This window comes from Linepithema humile, chromosome 6, assembly GCF_040581485.1.
Source record: "Linepithema humile isolate Giens D197 chromosome 6, Lhum_UNIL_v1.0, whole genome shotgun sequence".
NCBI lineage: Eukaryota > Metazoa > Arthropoda > Insecta > Hymenoptera > Formicidae > Linepithema > Linepithema humile.
Window position 1 is genome coordinate 3,070,335 of NC_090133.1, and position 17,986 is coordinate 3,088,320.

The 17,986-nt window shown below is 36.8% G+C and overlaps 4 protein-coding genes across 7 annotated transcripts; 3 read left to right on the forward strand and 1 right to left on the reverse strand.

The window, feature by feature from the left end:
- Positions 1 to 441: 441 nt before the first annotated feature.
- Positions 442 to 4,693, forward strand: LOC105670648 (differentially expressed in FDCP 6 homolog). Its single transcript, XM_012364281.2, has 9 exons — positions 442 to 1,049; positions 1,293 to 1,412; positions 1,801 to 2,004; positions 2,073 to 2,188; positions 2,267 to 2,390; positions 2,495 to 2,836; positions 2,915 to 3,116; positions 3,192 to 3,347; positions 3,564 to 4,693. The coding sequence occupies exons 1-9, from the start codon at positions 951 to 953 to the stop codon at positions 3,812 to 3,814; spliced, it is 1,614 nt and encodes a 537-aa protein (XP_012219704.2). The 5' UTR covers positions 442 to 950; the 3' UTR covers positions 3,815 to 4,693.
- On the reverse strand, positions 1,834 to 9,870 carry thoc5 (THO complex 5). Of its 3 annotated transcripts, none has more exons than XM_067357401.1 (12): positions 9,655 to 9,870; positions 9,412 to 9,549; positions 9,126 to 9,340; positions 8,973 to 9,048; positions 8,715 to 8,900; positions 8,493 to 8,625; positions 8,165 to 8,404; positions 7,902 to 8,004; positions 7,563 to 7,764; positions 7,129 to 7,426; positions 6,727 to 7,057; positions 1,834 to 1,969 (listed from the first exon to the last, which is right to left on the reverse strand). In XM_067357401.1, exons 1-11 carry the CDS (start codon positions 9,748 to 9,750, stop codon positions 6,741 to 6,743), a joined length of 2,004 nt encoding a protein of 667 aa, XP_067213502.1. In that variant the 5' UTR covers positions 9,751 to 9,870; the 3' UTR covers positions 1,834 to 1,969; positions 6,727 to 6,740. The 3 variants fall into 3 exon arrangements, with proteins under 3 accessions (XP_067213502.1, XP_012219703.1, XP_067213501.1); XM_012364280.2 differs by lacking the exon at positions 1,834 to 1,969 and adding an exon at positions 3,472 to 3,825; XM_067357400.1 differs by lacking the exon at positions 1,834 to 1,969 and having other exon boundaries at positions 6,604 to 7,057.
- LOC105670649 (dynein regulatory complex subunit 2) lies at positions 4,725 to 6,455 on the forward strand. Of its 2 annotated transcripts, XM_012364282.2 has the most exons (6): positions 4,725 to 4,862; positions 4,923 to 5,175; positions 5,258 to 5,481; positions 5,542 to 5,934; positions 6,065 to 6,202; positions 6,261 to 6,455. In XM_012364282.2, exons 1-6 carry the CDS (start codon positions 4,725 to 4,727, stop codon positions 6,453 to 6,455), a joined length of 1,341 nt encoding a protein of 446 aa, XP_012219705.1. The 2 variants fall into 2 exon arrangements, with proteins under 2 accessions (XP_012219705.1, XP_067213524.1); XM_067357423.1 differs by having other exon boundaries at positions 5,258 to 5,934.
- A 237-nt stretch (positions 9,871 to 10,107) lies between the features above and the next one.
- On the forward strand, positions 10,108 to 17,725 carry LOC105670634 (uncharacterized). The gene is made up of 3 exons (XM_012364262.2): positions 10,108 to 10,573; positions 13,789 to 13,932; positions 14,386 to 17,725. The coding sequence occupies exons 1-3, from the start codon at positions 10,445 to 10,447 to the stop codon at positions 16,216 to 16,218; spliced, it is 2,106 nt and encodes a 701-aa protein (XP_012219685.1). The 5' UTR covers positions 10,108 to 10,444; the 3' UTR covers positions 16,219 to 17,725.
- Positions 17,726 to 17,986: the final 261 nt, after the last annotated feature.

The window sequence follows — 17,986 nt, forward strand, 5'->3', positions numbered from 1 at the left end:
TTTAGGCTACTTTTGATAGTGTTAGGATGCTTGTAAAACACTTAAATAATTAAAACGTCTCTTTTAAAAGTTTTTTGTTGCAAAATTTAGAATGCCAATTGTTACAGAAATTAAAAAACGACGTCATTTTTAGGTCGTTTTTAGGACGTCTTAAGAATGTCTTTTTTTTTTATTTTTAGCACGTTTTAAAAATGTTTTTAGGACGTTTTTAGGACGTCCTAAAAAACCGACCTAAAGGTATATTCAAACAAATTTGCATACATGAATAATGCATGTGCTTAAGGAAACGAGCCAATCATCTGTCTGACATAAGGTTTGTTCTTTATAGTTGAACTAGCTATACTAGTTTAGAGTTTATCTTTTTCCCTCCACATTAGAAGAAGAAAGATAAACTCTGAACTAGTGCAGCCAGTTCAGCTATAAAGAACAGACCTATGAATTTACATTAGACACGTGACTGGTTGATTAATGCATTATTCAATTATTCAAATTTATGTGAATGTACCCTTAACGTGCACTTATGAGTGCAAAGAAAGAAAGAAAAGGACGCAAAACGCAGAAAGTGCAAGTAAAACGACTTGTGTACGGAGTCATTCTTTCACTTGTAGAATGTGACACTTTTTACACTCGTAATGAAATGGACAATATTGAACGTTGGAGGGAGAAAGAGAAGAAAGAAGTAAAATGTAAAAAGGATGCAGCTATAAGAAAACAGATCCAATTGATAAAGATGTAAACGATATACATATGCGTCATCTTTACTGCGAGAGAACGTGATATAGTGACGAATGGCAGAACTCCGAAGAAAATTGGTATCTTGAGAAGTGCGGAGAAGGGAAAACACGCCATTCGCGGCCATTTAAAGAAAGATATGCGCGGATAGGAGCGCGATAAGGGGGTGCAGATAAAAACACCTGTTGCTGTCGATCGAGGTGTCGGGTGTGATCGCGATGGCTCATTTGCTCAAAAATCTTACCAACAGCATCTGGCACGCGTTTCACGCGTTGCAGGCCGACGCCACCAACACCGTCGCGAAGTCGAAATTAAAGGTAAAGCTGAAGAATTGACAGAAGGCTGAGAGAGCCTGTCCTCAGGTGCTAGCGATCTGTCACTCGTGCTTTGTTTCGTACGCTTATTTCGTACGCTTATTTATATTTACAATTAATATTAAGTATAATATTGAATTATTAATGTTAATAATATTAATGTACAAATAATATAAAATATTAATTTTTTTTATAATTTAATATATCATGCATAGGTGTGTTTTATTTTAAATTTGACGCTTGTAGGTGTTGACAGCCAATATTGGTACGTTGATGGACTTGTATGGAGTGGAAAAGGGTCTGGAACATTACCGGAGTACACAGAGTTTAACATTTGATCATTATATTTACTATTTACAGAAAGAAGTAAGTAAGATTCCTTAAAAGGAAGAGATCATGAATCATTTGGACAAAATGGAGCAAATGCCAATGCTGCTGTTTGTTGAGAGGAAAGGAACGTTTTGAAGCGTTTTATGCTCAAACTAAAGTATCTATTTTTATCAAATATTTAAGCAAATATACTAGAAATAAAATAATGTTTACGTTACAAAATAAAAGATATTCATAAAAAATATTTTTAATCTATATTTTTGTGATCAAAATACTTTGACAAGTATTTCTAAATATTTTATCAAGTTTGGCTTGGAAATGTTTTTCCCTCAACAATAAGAACATTTGCTTCATTTTTACTTTTTATCTTAAGCTGAAATAATTTTGCAACAAAAATTGTCAATGTAACATATTATTGCTTTAGGTGTTTTCTTCTGTGACTGATACTGCGTCTATAGAAACACTGAGAACATTGGAGGAGGGAATAGATGAGATCTGTTGGCTGGTCTGCAAAAAACTCTATTTGGAGAGATCCCATCCCGTCTTTGAGGATCACAGTGTTTACCAGTTGTTCAGAATTTACTGTCTTCTGGCTGAAACAGAGTCAGATGCAATGGATTCTTATCTGGTTGGTAGTTACTCCTTTGAAAACACATTCCTCAATTTGATATCTGATATATCGCCTTTGTGACGCAGGTGACAATGCACGGAGATGAGGTGGCGCGGGTTGCATCTCATCTGGTGATGTCTTTAGGCCTGCAGTGGGACGCGGCGGACTTCTCTGCTTTATCAGCGGCAATCGGAATGTTTAGGTAGCTTATCGTTTATTCGATCAAAGATAAATAAAAATACAAAGAATGCAATTTGTTCATGAAAATTCTCTCGCCAAGGTTCCCGACGTTTCTGGCAGTTCTGGAATCCAAATATAGCGGTAGCAATACCCTGGACACCGTTGCGCTGACAGAGGCGATCGACGATCTCTTTCAGATTTACGTGGAGAACGTGGTGAAAAAGGTGAATTAAAATTCCACGTAATAGATTGTAAAAAGGAAATTGCAATGATTTAATTCTAAATAATTATAAAAATGTAAATATTAACGTTATTCGAAACATTGCAGGGCTACTTGATGAAGAAAGGCTTTCTACTGCCCACATTACGATATTTCTGGTTCGTGCTGCGCCCTGGTGAATTGACATATTATAAAGATCGTCAGCAGAAGGAGCCGTCCGGCTTGATATTGTTGAACACCAACTGTTGGGCCGACACTCTGACAAACAGTGGCAAGCCTGACAGAAGATTCGTGCTCAGCACTCCCGAACACAGATGCATAGAACTGGTTGCGGAGGATCACAAGGGCAGACTGCAGTGGCTCGCGGCGCTACAGACGGCCATTCAACATTCGGGCGAGAAGATCGGCTACCAGAGAAGTTTGGCGAATCAGAGGAGATCTTTGCGACAAGTAAAAAATTGGCAAAAAGAAATTAAGAATAGATTTAGTTAGAATTTATTTAATAACGCGTTGCGCTGCTGCCGCCAGGCTACTAAACAGGAGAAAGAGGAGACCAGACTGGAATTGCAACACGAGAGGCAAGCTAGGATCGCCGCTGAAATACAGGCTCGGAAATTGGAGGCTCTGTCAAAGGAGGAGGGCGCTAAGGTTCAGCAGCTGGAAGACGCAAAGCAGAAACTGGAGATGCTGCTGCAGGAGGAGAAACAGGCGCTGCGGGATGAAGAAATAGGTAAGAAGATCGTACGTAATTTGCATATCGCTTTTTACATTTTGTCAGATCGTACACTTGAAATATATGTTGCAGTACGAGGCTTGCAAGCGAGAGTATTGCGCGAAGAATGGGAGAAGAGAGAGCAGCTGGAAAGGCTGCAGCAGGAGCAGCAGGAATTGCTGGAGATGGAGAAGAATAAGAGACTGGAGTTCGAACGAATGCAGCAAAAAAACGAGCGGCAGTTGCAAGGTACAGATCCCAGAATATGAAAGCTGAAATATACTCATAATATATCGTAAACATTATTAATTATGCTAACAAATTTTCTGAAGTTCAAAATTTTTACATTTCTAAGTCTTTCGCCGTCCATCCGTCACGTTGTATCTTATTTTATTTCAATTTATATGTATTTTGAACAGTTTTAATTCATTTCGTGCAATTTAGTTTTCATTCTTCAATTTTCAGATGCCGAATTACGGCTTCAGCAGCTGGAAACGGAGAGAGAGCATTTAGACGCCGAGCTGCGCGCTGCGCGCGAAAAGGTGAAGCGCGCCGAGGAGGCTCAACTTCTGCTGGAAACGCAAATCGTAACGCGTCCTCTGAGAGGAGGCGAGAGGATTAGACGCACTCAGAGCTTCATACCGACGACGAAGGAGCGGCCGGTGTCCGTGGAGAAGATCGACAACAGGCCTCTGACGATGCAGAAGAATATCTGACGCGTTGGAAGCTAAAAAAAATCATTGCCTTTATTGCCTATTGCATTTAAGGATATATATATATATATATATTGCGTTTAAGGTCTTCCACCAAATATAATACAAAGAGCCTATAGAAACTATATGTTTACGTTGCGGGGCAACTACATAATATTTTCGCGATGAATGCAAGGGATTTTTATACGAGCTTCAATTAAAGTACGAAATTCGATAGTTCCTCATCCTCGATGCCTTGCTTCGTCCGCAATCTTAGCCAGAAAATGTTTGTATCGTGTACAAATGTACGTGAATCTCTGTTCTTCACCATCTCGACAATATTATGTTTACTTGTAAATGTTTATGAGATAACATTAATTATCTTGTAAATGATAAGAAACATTTCCATTTCCATATCACGTATAAATATACAGAATGTTTCACAAATTTTCGTATTAGAATTTTAAACTTCGCGACGCTATTGCACCATTCTGGAACATTCTGTATATTCTCTCTAGCTGGTTATTGTAGTGTAAGAGAATATTTAAATTTAGATTTACGTCTAATCTTGTTGAAACGTATACCAAATTGTATTATCTTTCAAACACGCACGCGAGAATATTTTTATAAAATTTTATAAAATTGATAGATTTTATAAAATTAATACAATAATTTTTCGAATAAAAATTTGACGATGTCTTATTCGAGGTGAATTCGATATAAGTCGGATAAAAGTTTTATGAGCGACATATTTTGTGATTTTGTAAAGCGACGTAATGTATAGGAGTCAGTCGCTATTGATCAAACATGAGCTCTGCACGGCTGAGTCCGGCAGTCCCACTGCGTTGTTATCTCTGAAGAAAATTTGTGTATCCTGTTAAGAATAAATAACTTGTATACTAATTTGCGAGTAAGATCTTTCATTCGCCGCAAAATGCCGAAAAAGAAGGGAAAAGGGAACAAGCTGGCTCGCATGAGCGACGAGGAACGCGCCCGCTACTTGCAGCATCGAGCCGAATTGGAGTTAGAGGCCAAGCGGCGGAAGCAGCAATTGATCGCGGCTTTTACCAAGGTATATCAGATGGAAAATTATAACAATGTGATTTTGCAGTAAATCAATTTTCAAATGTAGAACAAGCTGAAGCGCGAGGAGGCGTTCTCACGATTGAACACCGCGAAAATCAACGAACAATGGCGATTTATTCTGCGCCGAATAAAATGTAAAGAACTTCACGAAGACGTGGAGTATCTTTGGAAAAATTTTGATCGCATGATGAAGACGAAAGACGTCATAATACAGCGATTGTATGGTGAGCTCGGGACAGCTGATGCGGATCACAGAAGACTGCAAGAGGCTCATATTCAAATAATGGATCTGATGATTGGTGATTCATCATGTTATGTGTATAAATTTGTATATTTACAAAAATGTAATTATACAAATTTCTAATTATTCATATTATTTAGGAAAATACAGGCAGAAATGCACGCATCTGCACGAGTTCTTCGCGCACGAGCGCGATCACGTCGCTTTAAACGAGGTGAACAAATTGCATGAAGTACGAAGGGCTTTGGAGAAACAGTGCGAGCAACTGCAGAACATGATCTTCGGACAAGATAAGGAGATAGAAGACAGATTGACGCAGACGAAGATCCAGAACGCCGCCAACATATACAGCGTCGTCTACTTGGTGCGGATATTTCGTTCATTATACCGTTTCACAGATGTTAACAGCTCAAAATTCTTTCAGAAGGAAGATTCCTTGTCGCGCTTAATGCAATACACTTGCCATGAAATCGAGGCGTTATGGCGACAACTTAACGAAACGATAACCGAGTACGAGAGCAGCACAGAGAACAAGAGAAAGCAGTATGAATACTTGAAGGAACAAGACGACGTTCATCGCGCAGACGTGGCGCAATATCCGAGACTTCACGCGCAGTTGCAGAGCACGATTAAGAACCTGAAGCAGGACACGCACACGTTATCGGAGAAGAGGGAGCAGAGCATAGTGGAACTCAAAAATCAGATCGCGCATATGAGAAAGCAAACTGAAAGCTTGAGACAGGCGTTCGCCGTGACTCGAGGCTTGGACGTCGCCCAGCTGAAGAAGTTGACTACCATCAGCACTAACGTTCTAAAAGTAAAAATGTCATCAACTCTCATCCGGTTTAATTAAGTTGCAAAAAATTTAAATACTTAAAAAATTATATCGTTAAGATTTTTATCTAGAAAGATATATATTTAAGAAATTCGTTTTGTTCAATTTGTAGGAACTGCAAAGAATTTCAGAAAAGGGCTCGGCGCTGCTTTCATTATTAAAAATGTGCTTGAGCTTGGAGCCGTTCTCGCTGACTGTTCAGAAGTATACGTTACGCGACACGGGATCTAGAAGAGCCTTCACCAGCTGCGTAGGTTATCACGTGAGAGGTATGTGTCTAGGTTTACATTAAATAAGATTGTTTGCAGATGTCGGAGCCGTTTGACAAGTTGGAAAAGTTTTGGGAGCAATTCAATTACATCAAGGCCGATAACATCTTCATGAAGAAGGAATGTGACAAATTGACTTTCGAGAACAAACAACTGAGAAATACCTTGCGCACATATCTCTTAGCTGTTTCTAGAGCTCAGACTGCGCGTCCACTTACATCTATTTCTGTATAAATTTTATTTTTAAGAGAAATCAACTCGATATATTTTAAATTAAAAACTAAGTTGTAAAAACACATGTAACTCTATTCAAAAAAAAAATTAGAAACTTACTAAAAAAAGTAATTTAACATCTGGGAGATTAAAAATTTTAATTAATCTCTTAAAACCAAAATTAAATTTTATACTGTCAAAAATACACTTTAAAGAATCGATATTTTATATCATTTATACGTATTGAAAAATAAATGAATTAAATATATACATATACACATAAGAAACATACGTCGAATAATTTATTCAACGGTGAGTGAATATGCCTCCTCCTAGCGATAAGTATTTGTATGGTCGAGCGCGAGTCCGTCCTCTCACAGGATGAAAAAATATTTTTTCCTTCGGCGCCATGCTCTCAGTCTCCAGATAAATATCGAAGCACGCTCGCAGCCGTTGTATCTGCGCCGTCAACGTCGGCGATTTCGTCCACATCACGTTGATCTCTCTCTCGATGTCTCGAATGATATCAGCAGACGCCGGAACCATCGGACTGATGTTCACGCTAAATACTGGCGTTATCTTCGGGTAATCCGGCTTGATGGCAATCCTTGCCACGAGTTCGCCTGAAAAAAACGTTTCAAATGTGAATGTTTTGAAAATAATTCGTAGAAAATGGAGATGACAACGAACGTACTACTGCCGCGACGAAGTACAGCCTCGTAGAAGATGTCTACAGACGACACTAATCCCCGCTGGCAAAATGCCGGCGAACTAACGTAATTCGAATACGTTTTCCACGTCATGGTTGTAAATCGATGCAACGACGTAGAGATCTTTTGCGGCACCGGGTCTGTCGTGCTGATGAGGATCGGCAAGTTGCCGGACTCCAACTGTCGTATTTCCGTACACAGATCCAATCTTGCTTTGATGCGCCGCTTAATTTCTTTTAACACGCTCTCCACACAATCTTGTGCCAATTCTTGACTAGTGAGCTGTAAATAAAAAAAAAAAAAAACTTAAACGCAAGCGAAGAAACAATTTTTGTATGGCAAGTAGAAAGAATTTATAATATTTTGAACATTTTAATGATTATAAAAGTATGTGTGTATACTTTTGTATACTATATACCTTTTGTTCGCTCACGTCAGATGAAACGAAATGCAAACCAGCCATTCTCTGTGCCCATCTGTAGGGAATGCCTAATCCCAGAGATGAAAAAGAGCTCAAATTATGCCGTGACAGTTGATACTGATTTGCTGGATTTGGACTCTCCAATCCTAGATCTCGCGGGTACAATTCGCGAAGAACCGACTCGGACACTAGCATATCTCTATTAATCAAACGTGAAATTTGAAAATACTGCTTCAAATTATCAAACAAGAGTATTTACAATTATATATGTTACAACTTGAAATAATTTAATATCACATAAGCTAAATAAGTATTTTTAAATCTCGCAGTACTTACCCAGCACTGATGCCTCCCAAGTCTTCCGTTTCAAGTTTCGATTCCACCGTAACAACTTTTAAATGGATCGTATAATAAAAATGAAGAGTTAACCTCGTCTCATCTGAAAGATTAATTTCGCAATAAAACCTGAAGCAAGATTTTTCGAGATATCAAATGGACTTCGTGCATTTTTTAACATAATTTACGCTTTCGTTTAAACAAAATTAATTTTTTTTTAACACTCCGTACCTTGTACGATTGTAAGTATATTTAATACTTACTTTTTAATGTAATTACAATCGTCACGTGCAACGGATGTCGTTGTAGCAGTTTCAATCGCTTCTCCTCCTGCCTGGCTTCTCGGGATAATCTGTGATGTCTCTTCTTGTGCACAAGTGTTTCCTCCACAAGATTCTCCTGCTGAGTCTCAGGATCTGAATCAGACTCTTGCATACCATCCTGATTGTTTGTGCGTTTTGCTTCATCCTCGTCACCTTCCACTTTGACCAGCAAAGTGTTGTCTACAATATATTTCAACAAAGTTATAAAAAAAATTATAACTCATAAAAAACAGCCATAAGCATTCTCAATTGTATATATTAATTGTACCATAAGCGTCTCTGTAAGCAGATGCCTTCGCATATAATACATAGAGCGGTGATGCAAGCAACGATGCTCTTTGGTGTTCCTGGCGAATTTTATCTAATGGCAATCCGAGACTCTCTTGTAGCGGTTTGCTCGCCTAAAAACGCAAAAAATTGTACTTATTATTTATATGAATATTTAATAAGAATATTTTATATACTATATTTCATTAATACAACTTAATACCTCCAATATAGAACGTAGTTGTGGCATGAGATTATCCAAGCGAGTCTGTTTCGTTTCGATACTGGATGCCACTCCCTTTTTACTGTCTGTTAATTCATCGCACAATGCTGCCAATTGCTTTCTTTGTGTCAATTCCCATTCCAAACGAGCCAGTCTCAGTTGATGAGGATTGTTCTGTGTTGTTTCCTAAGATATATGTATTAAAAGTATTGTAAATATTTGATCTGATATACAGTTAAATAAAATTTGTACACATACAGGTCTTGAAATGCTTTCTGGAGCCTCTTTATAAAATTCTATTTCTGAAACAAGTTCTATCAATTCATCCTTGGATCTAGAACAGAAAAAAAAACAGATTATTTTATTTTAAAAAAGTATCAAAGATTCTTGTGCATAAAAGAAGAGACTTACTTAAACTGAAGACACTTAATAACTTCTTTCTTCAAATGCATCACTTCATAGAGCAAGTTTTGTAAATGTAAATGTCTGCTATCCACACCGCTCTTTGCAGCTACAAGAGAATCACGCGCAAACTTTGTACGAAACTTTTCCATGCGATTTAGTTTTTTCAATTCTATAAAAGCTAGGGATGTCTGTATCTGCAGCTCACGAATCTCATCTTTAACCTGAAACATTTACTTTAAGAAATTTAAAGGAAACTTAATGATAATAATTTACAATCAGTGTTGTTACAAACATTTGGATCTCCACTGGACTTCAATTTAGCTATCTTTGTCATCGCTGTTCTAATATTGTCACATGTCTCCAAAAAACATTCAGAATCATCCTCAGGCAATCTTTCTAGAGCTTCCTTCTCTTCATAACTGATTATAGTCTAAAATAAGACACAAAATGCGTTAGTAATGTGCATTTAACAGAAACAAGAAAAATATCTTATTATTTTTGGTTTTAAATAAATAATTATTTTCTGCTTTTATACCTTGTACATGTCTCCATCTTTCACCGATGTTCCACCGCTTGTGTTCACAGACTTTCTTCTCTTCTTCGTACCATCCGATTCACTCTCCTTACCCATTTCGTCAATTGCAATCGTGTTGAAAATAATTGAATTTACAGTCAACTGCGACAAATCAGTAGTGTTATTGTATGTTGCCAGCCGGTAAGGTTATTCATACACGACTACTATATTATTTTGGCGGTGCAAATTGCGCTTGCGCGAGAATATTGCACATGGAGGGTTTACAACGCGTTCGATGTCTAACGTGCGGATTCTGTATCCAATGAAAAACGTGCTTTCTAGAAATTTTGTCTAACGCCACATTTGTTTCTAGAAAATAAATATTTTTATTGGTTGTTGCAGCGGATGTTGCTGTACCGGATGTTGCACGAATCCAATGTAAATCTTCCGTAAGGTTATACATGAAGACTGGTCTGACTTTAAACACGATTATTTTCCTGTTCAGATCGAGTAGTAACGCCAGTTTAGTCGTCTCCATTTTTGCCCCTTCCTTGCGCAGCACCTTCTTCACACCGCGTTCTGGCGTCGCCAGGCGTCGTAGTTGAAGAAGTATTCTCGCCTCACAAAGAAGAAGCATTCATGAGACAAGATTAAGGGAAGGAAGAAGCAATAACGACAAACGCTATTACATTACTATTGTATGGTGCAACGCGAAACGAGGTTCCTCCATCGTCGATCTCTCCATCGCCGATTCCAACCTTCAAGTAGTCAAGTTCGTATTTAAGCAGGCGTTACCGACAAGTAAACAAAAATGGATCTCGGGGAAGCAAAAATGTGCAGGCTCTGCGGCCAATATGAGAGAATTTGCATCGACGTGTTCGGCGCGGAGGGCCTCAAACGCTACCTGGGCCCTAAAATTCGCAGGAGAATCAACATCCAGGTGAGTTACTTGATCGCACGCGATTGCATGAATCTCTCGCTCTCAGGAGTTTTCTCACCCTTAACTCACGAGTTTAAAAAAAAGAAATGACTAATAAAGAAAGGTATATTGTTTTTCTACAAATTAATTTTCTTCTGCTGCTTCTTTTGCGCCGAAATGGTCGACTTTTCGAGAAGTATGCAAGGATTTTAAAATTTGTACATAACGGTCGGCTCTGGATGTTATTGTGTCCTTCACTTGTTTGTGGTGTGCTGTTTCATGCTTGCTTTTGCACAAAGCATTTTCACAACATTACGAATATCAATGCTTTCAACTAAGGCAAATCGGAATTTACTGATATTTTCTGTATTTCTGAACTATTTGAATTATCTTGAAGATATTAACATTAAATTAAATTTTAACACTTTCTAGAAATAGAAATACTTTTCTGTATATTTCACTAATGTGTCGTGTGAAAACTTTTTTTAACATTTAATTGAATTAAATTTTTAAGAAAATTTCTTTAAAAATTATATTTTTTATAAAATTCTAAATAAATATAACGTGATCTATATCTTAGCGTTACACTATACACGATTAATAGAAAACACAGCATGGCAAAAATTGTGGCGCACAATATAAAATAGTTGCGCACAAAGGAAATAAATCGAAAATGTTGAATAACATTTATTTATATGAGATTTTATTATAAACGAATTATAAACGAAAAAAACTAATTTTTACAATGAAACAACTGCCTTCACAATTTTTTAAATTTAATATTGTACACATGTTTTATTAACTGTTGCTGAGATAAACTCAATGATATACGTTAAACCGTTAAATCGTTAAAGTTTTGAATTATGCAAATCTACAAATATATTTTTCTAAAAATTCTTAAAATTTTATTTAGTATTAAAATTTTTAATATTTAGTATTAGTATTTAATATTTAGTATTAAAATTACGTTTTTGAGAAAATTAAAAAATTTTCTGGAATTTTCTAGAAAAATGTAGCGCGATCTATGACTCCACGTGGCTTATACGCTGAATATTACTCGTCGTGATATACACGTGATATACATAATGGATAATATACAGAGCACAGCGAAAATTGTGGTATAAAATCAGCAAAATAGTTGTTCATAAAAAAATAAGTCGAAATTGTTGATTATCAAGAAAATTAATTTTAAAAATTGAATAATTTAAAATTTCTTAGGTTTGAATATTCTATTATCATTTTATATCATATATTGTTAATAAATATATAAAAGTTTATAGTATTATACAATTATCACTTTTCTCACTTTTATTATTTTATCCTCAATAACATATTGTACTTTATTTTCTACACGTGTTTTGATAGTTATTGAGATACCAATGATAAACATTGCACGATTACAAGAACATTCAAGACTATTCAATCTTGAAGAAGTACGAACATTACTAATTTTCTAATTTTGCAATTGATTTTCTCAAAAATAAAATTTTGTATATGTAAAAAAATGTTATTTATTCTTTTAGACCGATATTTTTTACAAATAATTACCTTTTACTTTATTTTTATTACGATTTTGGCCACGCTTTGCACATAAGAACGATTAAAAAATGATGAATCTCAAAACTTATCTTTACTTTATTACTTTATTAACTCTACTTTTTTTACTTTACTTTAATTTTTATCAATCTCTTCGGAAAAAAACTGATGGAAATGTTACATAGACTTGTATTAAAAAATAGCTCTATTTTTAAGTTAATTTTCCTAAATATTTTTTTCCTACTTTTGCTTTTTCCTTTTTCTTTTCTTCTCTCTTTTTCTTTTTTAGCTTTTTTACTAAAACAATAATCAATTATTTAATTAACAAATTATAAGTTGTGCTTTCTAATTTGCGTTGATAATTTAATTATGTATTTATAAAGTATTTAACACGTTCACTCCGGATCCATCGATAGGTCAGGGTAGTTTATATATTAAGTATTCGTACGTTTTTGATGATTGGATGATTATTATTAATTATTAATTACGACTATATTGAATAAAAGATGTATAATTTAATATGTTAATATTAAAAAATAAATTTATGTAATTTTATAAATAGAAAAATAAGGAAAAATATATAACAATGCATTCTCTCTTTTCTCTGGCGTGAACGTGTTAATATAATGAGTTTTATGAAAAAAAATTGAAAAATATTGCGTTATTAGGAAGTTCTGCATTCTGAGTAATATCGTAAATAAACAGCACTAATCTCGTTTTAAAATTTATTTTATGCATTATCACATTACTTGAACATATAAAATTGTGACGAACGCCACAGTGAGCGCGTAAGCTCCACCATATACTACTTCTGTATATTGTATACCAAAATTGATAACAAATTTTTTACACAAGAATACGTTAACAATGAGAATTTTTGCAGAATTTTCTGCAAAATTGATATTGCCATTGAAATAAGAATTGTCGAATAATACAAAACCAAAAATATATCGTGTTTATTTTGAAATGTGTAAGTGCTTATAAATGATGTCTGGTTAAGCCAGAAACCCCCAAAAAATTGAAATAAAACTTATACTAAAATTTAGTGCTATTTAGATGCTAATTTGATGCTTTATTTTTAATTTTAGCGCTTGAGCTGTTTAGCAGAAATTTACAATTAAAAAAGCTGGCTAACTTAACATTAAGCTTTTAATTGTAACTTTTTGCTCGATGACTCGAGCAAAATAAAAAATTAATTTATTATCAAATTAGCATTTAAATAGCACCAAATTTTAGTACAAGTTTTATTTCAATGTTTTGTGATGGGAATGCTAGCTCTTAACAGACATTTATAAATGTGTTACGATTGTATTTTATACAAATTGTTTTTTTATATCTGTGCAAAGAATTTTTGTGCATTCATCGGAAAAAGACATAGTGAATTTGGCTTAAAATTGTAAGTAATGATATTATTCTAATGATTAATATGCGAATTATAAATTTAAGTTTATCAATTACTCCGGGCTTGACGTTGCCGCGGAGTAGTTTAGTGGGTACCAGAGAATACGTAACGAAATACATTGCAAAATGGTGCATCTATAGAGCAGAGCGGTAGCATTTGTATTTCTAATAACGTGACATGATATTTAATAAAACTAAAAAAAAAAAAGGATTAGAGTCATACGCGATAACAAAATCTCGCATTATAGCTAGCAACACAGGTATATCCTTCAGTACTTACTTCTGTTTGTGAATCACAGATAGATGAGACGGATCCTCTGCCCAAGGCGATCTGTGTTCAGTGTCTGGGCAAGCTCGAATTCGTTTGCGACTTTCAAGAGGAGTGTCTGCGCACCCAACAGGTGTTACGCGATCAGTACAATCTACCGCCCTTAACAGAGCCTGTAAGTCTCTGGATTTGTTTATACTTCACCTACCGCTCTACCGCTCTTTCACCATGTTACTCGGTTACAATCCTTCTCTATCGCATTTCGTATCAATTCTTGCAAACGGTATAATTAAAAAAAAAATGTACGAACGAAGAAATGAAATAGATTTCACGACTCATAAGCAATCGCTTCTTAACTTTTGTCGGTAAATGTAAAGAAATATTCTTTTATTGAGACTAGAAATTTTTCTTATTGCAATTATAATATGCGTTGCTATTGAAAAATCATTGTTAAGTAGTTTTAACGTAAATTACTACAAAAATAAAATTCATGTATTGTAATATGAAAGTATGAACGGTAAATTAAAAACGGCTGAATTTTCCGATCGCTGCTATCAATTCGCTCGCGCCATTATCGAAGTAATAGCATATTCTGGTACCCACTCGTACTAATTCGATCTCTCTCCAGGCAGAGGTAAAGAACGAAGAATCAACGTCGCCGGCGAGCACGTCGTCATTGGATAATAACAACAGTATAGAAAAAAACCTTAATTGCACGAAAAGCAGGCAGGGCAAAGACAGCCTGGGCAGCAAGAACCTGACAGTGCAGAGAAAGAGAAGCGCGGCCTCAAAAACGCAGAGAACTCGCAACAACAAGCAGCAACAATCTTCCAAGTGCAGCGATGAAGTTAGTACAGAGAAAAATATATCGGGCACCAATCAAACTATAGAAGCGTCGCCGACTCGCTGGCTGAGAAGCAGACAGAGCGCGGACTTGTCGTCCGACGAGAAGATTTCGATCGCGAACAGATTAAGGAGTCACGGCGCAGCAGAAAATAACGCGAGCGTTCGTTCTGTGGACAATAACAGCAGCGGTGAGAACACAGACAAGGAGAATTCGAAAGAGGAGCAGCAGCAGCAGCAGCAGCAGGATTCCTTATCAACGATTCAGCTGCCGACCTTCGCATTGAACAAATTATTGACGATTGTCTCCGGCTCGCCCGACACCGAGGTCTCCGTGAAGGAGACGAAAACCCGAAGTAACGACGCGGAAGACATCAGCTTCACTGTAGAACTGTCGAAAAAACAGAACGACGACGTGTCGGCAGTGCGAGCGCGAGTGTTTCCCGATCAAGGCTACTCTCTGGTCGACATGGCGATCACGGATCTGCTGCGGGATGAGAACAACGTGGAGGTGAACGGTATTATCAACGACATTCTCAGCAACGCGTCCACGAAGAACAACGGCGCGACGATGGAGGACCTGGCGGAGCTGGAACAACGGTTGGAAGCCACGCAGAATCCGGAGGAACTGTTCAAGATCGACGGCGAGGAGATCAAGGTGGACGACAACGTGGAGCACGTGGTGAATGACTCGCAGAACGGTTACGCGTGCAAGCTCTGCCTCAAGTTCTACGAGCGCCGTGACAAGTGCACGGTGCACGTGAAGACGCACCTCGGCATCAGGCAGTTCACGTGTGTCGTCTGCAACGCCAAGTTTGTCTGCAAGTCCGACGTGATGAAGCACATACGATGCTCGCATACCAATCCCAGGCCTATACAGTGTCCGAAGTGTCCGAAGCGATTCAAATCCAAGTTTTACCTGGCCGAGCACGACAACGTTCACAAAGGCGTGAGACCGTACAGTTGCACGGATTGCAAACAGAGCTATCATCACAAAGTCTCGCTGCAGATCCACATGAAGTCGCACCTGCCGCCGCAGAATCTCGCCTGCGAGTACTGCGGCAAAGTGTTCCCGTTTCGCACGCGACTACTCGGCCACATCGCGAGCGTACACATGAAGAAGCGACGGAATTTCCGTTGCCGCTTCTGCTACAATCTCTATTCCAGTCTGTCGGTGTTGAACGAGCACATCAAGACACGTCACGCGACCACATATACGTGCGATGTGTGCGGCAAGACCTTTAAGGTCGCTTCCAAGCACAAGGCGCACGTGCTGCAGCATTCCAATCCCAAGCCGTTTGTATGCGACGTCTGCAACAATCGTTACGCGTCCAAGGCGTTTCTCAATGAGCACCTGTTGAAGCACAAGGGTTTGCGCAAGCACGTCTGCCAGGAGTGCGGCGCGAGTTTCGCGCAAGCGAGCCACTTAGCCGCGCATCGCCACGTGCACGGCGAGAAGGTGCACGCGTGTCCAGAATGCGGGAAGAAATTTAATCGTCGCGACAACATGAAGGTGCATCAGAAGCGGCACGAGGAGAGAGGCACTGGCGTCATCGGCAAGCAGAAGGCTACAACTAACGACTTAAACGACTCCGCTGCGTCCCCTAATGAGAAATAGTAACGACTGGCAGTGATAAGAAAATTATCACTGAAGAAATCAGAGAAGACAATAATCCATAGGATTTATAAATAAATTGGACCAGAAGATTGAAAAACGGAACTTCCGAGAATAGATAGCAAGAATATTATAGAAGATTGCTCAAGATTAATAACATTTGTATAGAGTGCATGCACAGAGTTTTTCAGTATTATAGGTAAAACTGGCTAACAAAAGAAAAGGAGAATTTTTAAAATACTCTTACGTATTTGGACCGATTTCATTAATCAGTTACCAGTTTAACGAAGTAGTTAAGCTTTTACGTATAATTCTGAAACATTTTGAATATTTGGTGCTTCGACGAATTTCCGAGATATCGTTCCTTATCGCTCTGACGCTTAGCAATAATATTAGTAAAATGTTTCTTCCTATTTCCTTAAATTTTAATATTTTATATTCCATTGACTTTTTCATTTTTTACTGAGATTTGCATTACAATCTTTCCTCGCAGTTTCGCGACTTCTTTCTTTTTCTTTGAGTCATTACGATTGCAGGAAGTATTAAAACGTCCTTCTCACGTCTTTCCGATTTGATGTTTATAGTAAATATCAATCTCCATACCTAGAAATGTGATGTATAGTTTATAAAAGTGTCTTTTTTTTTTTAAACATTTTTCTTCTGAATATAGAATATTCTCTGGAGAACTGTTTATCATATCTTGTAATATAGACAATACGGCCAAAAGTATAATTACTTGAATAATCATGTAGTTTTGTTACAAATTTTACGAGTCAATGTGTGTGAGAGTGCGATGTACGAAGGGCTTCCAAGATCAATAATCTCACACAACAAAATACATGACGACAGAAATATTTTCTACACGTCTTTACATGTGTTGTGTTCATAGAGAGAGAGAGACACTGCGACGATTCGTACGTATCCGATATCTTTTGGAGTATATTTTATAATAAAAGTAAGAATCTGCTAAATAATAATAATAATGGGCAAAATACACTTGTAAACTGTACATACATATGTACTTTGCTCAACACTAATTACCATACTATGCGACGAAAGTATAGTTCAAGTGCCTTGATACAAGTCTGCGATGTAATAAATCGATTTGTGAAGAAAAAACAGCTATAATTAATAGAAAGTGCATTTTAAACGATAATTGGTTTTAGAATAAACGACAACAGCAAGAATGCGTATTTTAAGTTACAAATTACGGAATGGAAGGAAGCTGTTTACTATGCGATTATCACAGAAAAGCGCTATGTAAAAGATATTATAATTAGATACTTATTATTAACTGTACTTTCTTTAGTTAAAACGATAAGCAATACGCGCTATTTTGTACGTATATACATACTTAGAAATTAATGTCACTTCTTTGACAAAGATGTCCATTAATTACATTTAACGGATACAAGTGACGCATATATACATATATGTAGGATTAATTTCTATAACAAGAAACTTGTTTAACAATTCCACCGTTGCCTCAATAAATCTGATATTTTTGGGACGCCTTGATTGATCTTATTCTTTTCTGCTTGTTTTACTCCACTATTCCAATATTTATTTTATATGTAATCTATCATTGAGCGCTGATTTGTAAGCATAATTATTTAAATGTACGATTGAATTTGATTGTGAGTATAATGATTTATAATATTATGTGCACAATTAATTATGTTTATTATATTTCCACAGGATAGTCCACAACTTTCGCGATCTTTAATAACAAAATTGATTATATGTGATCAGATTCAATTATACATTATAA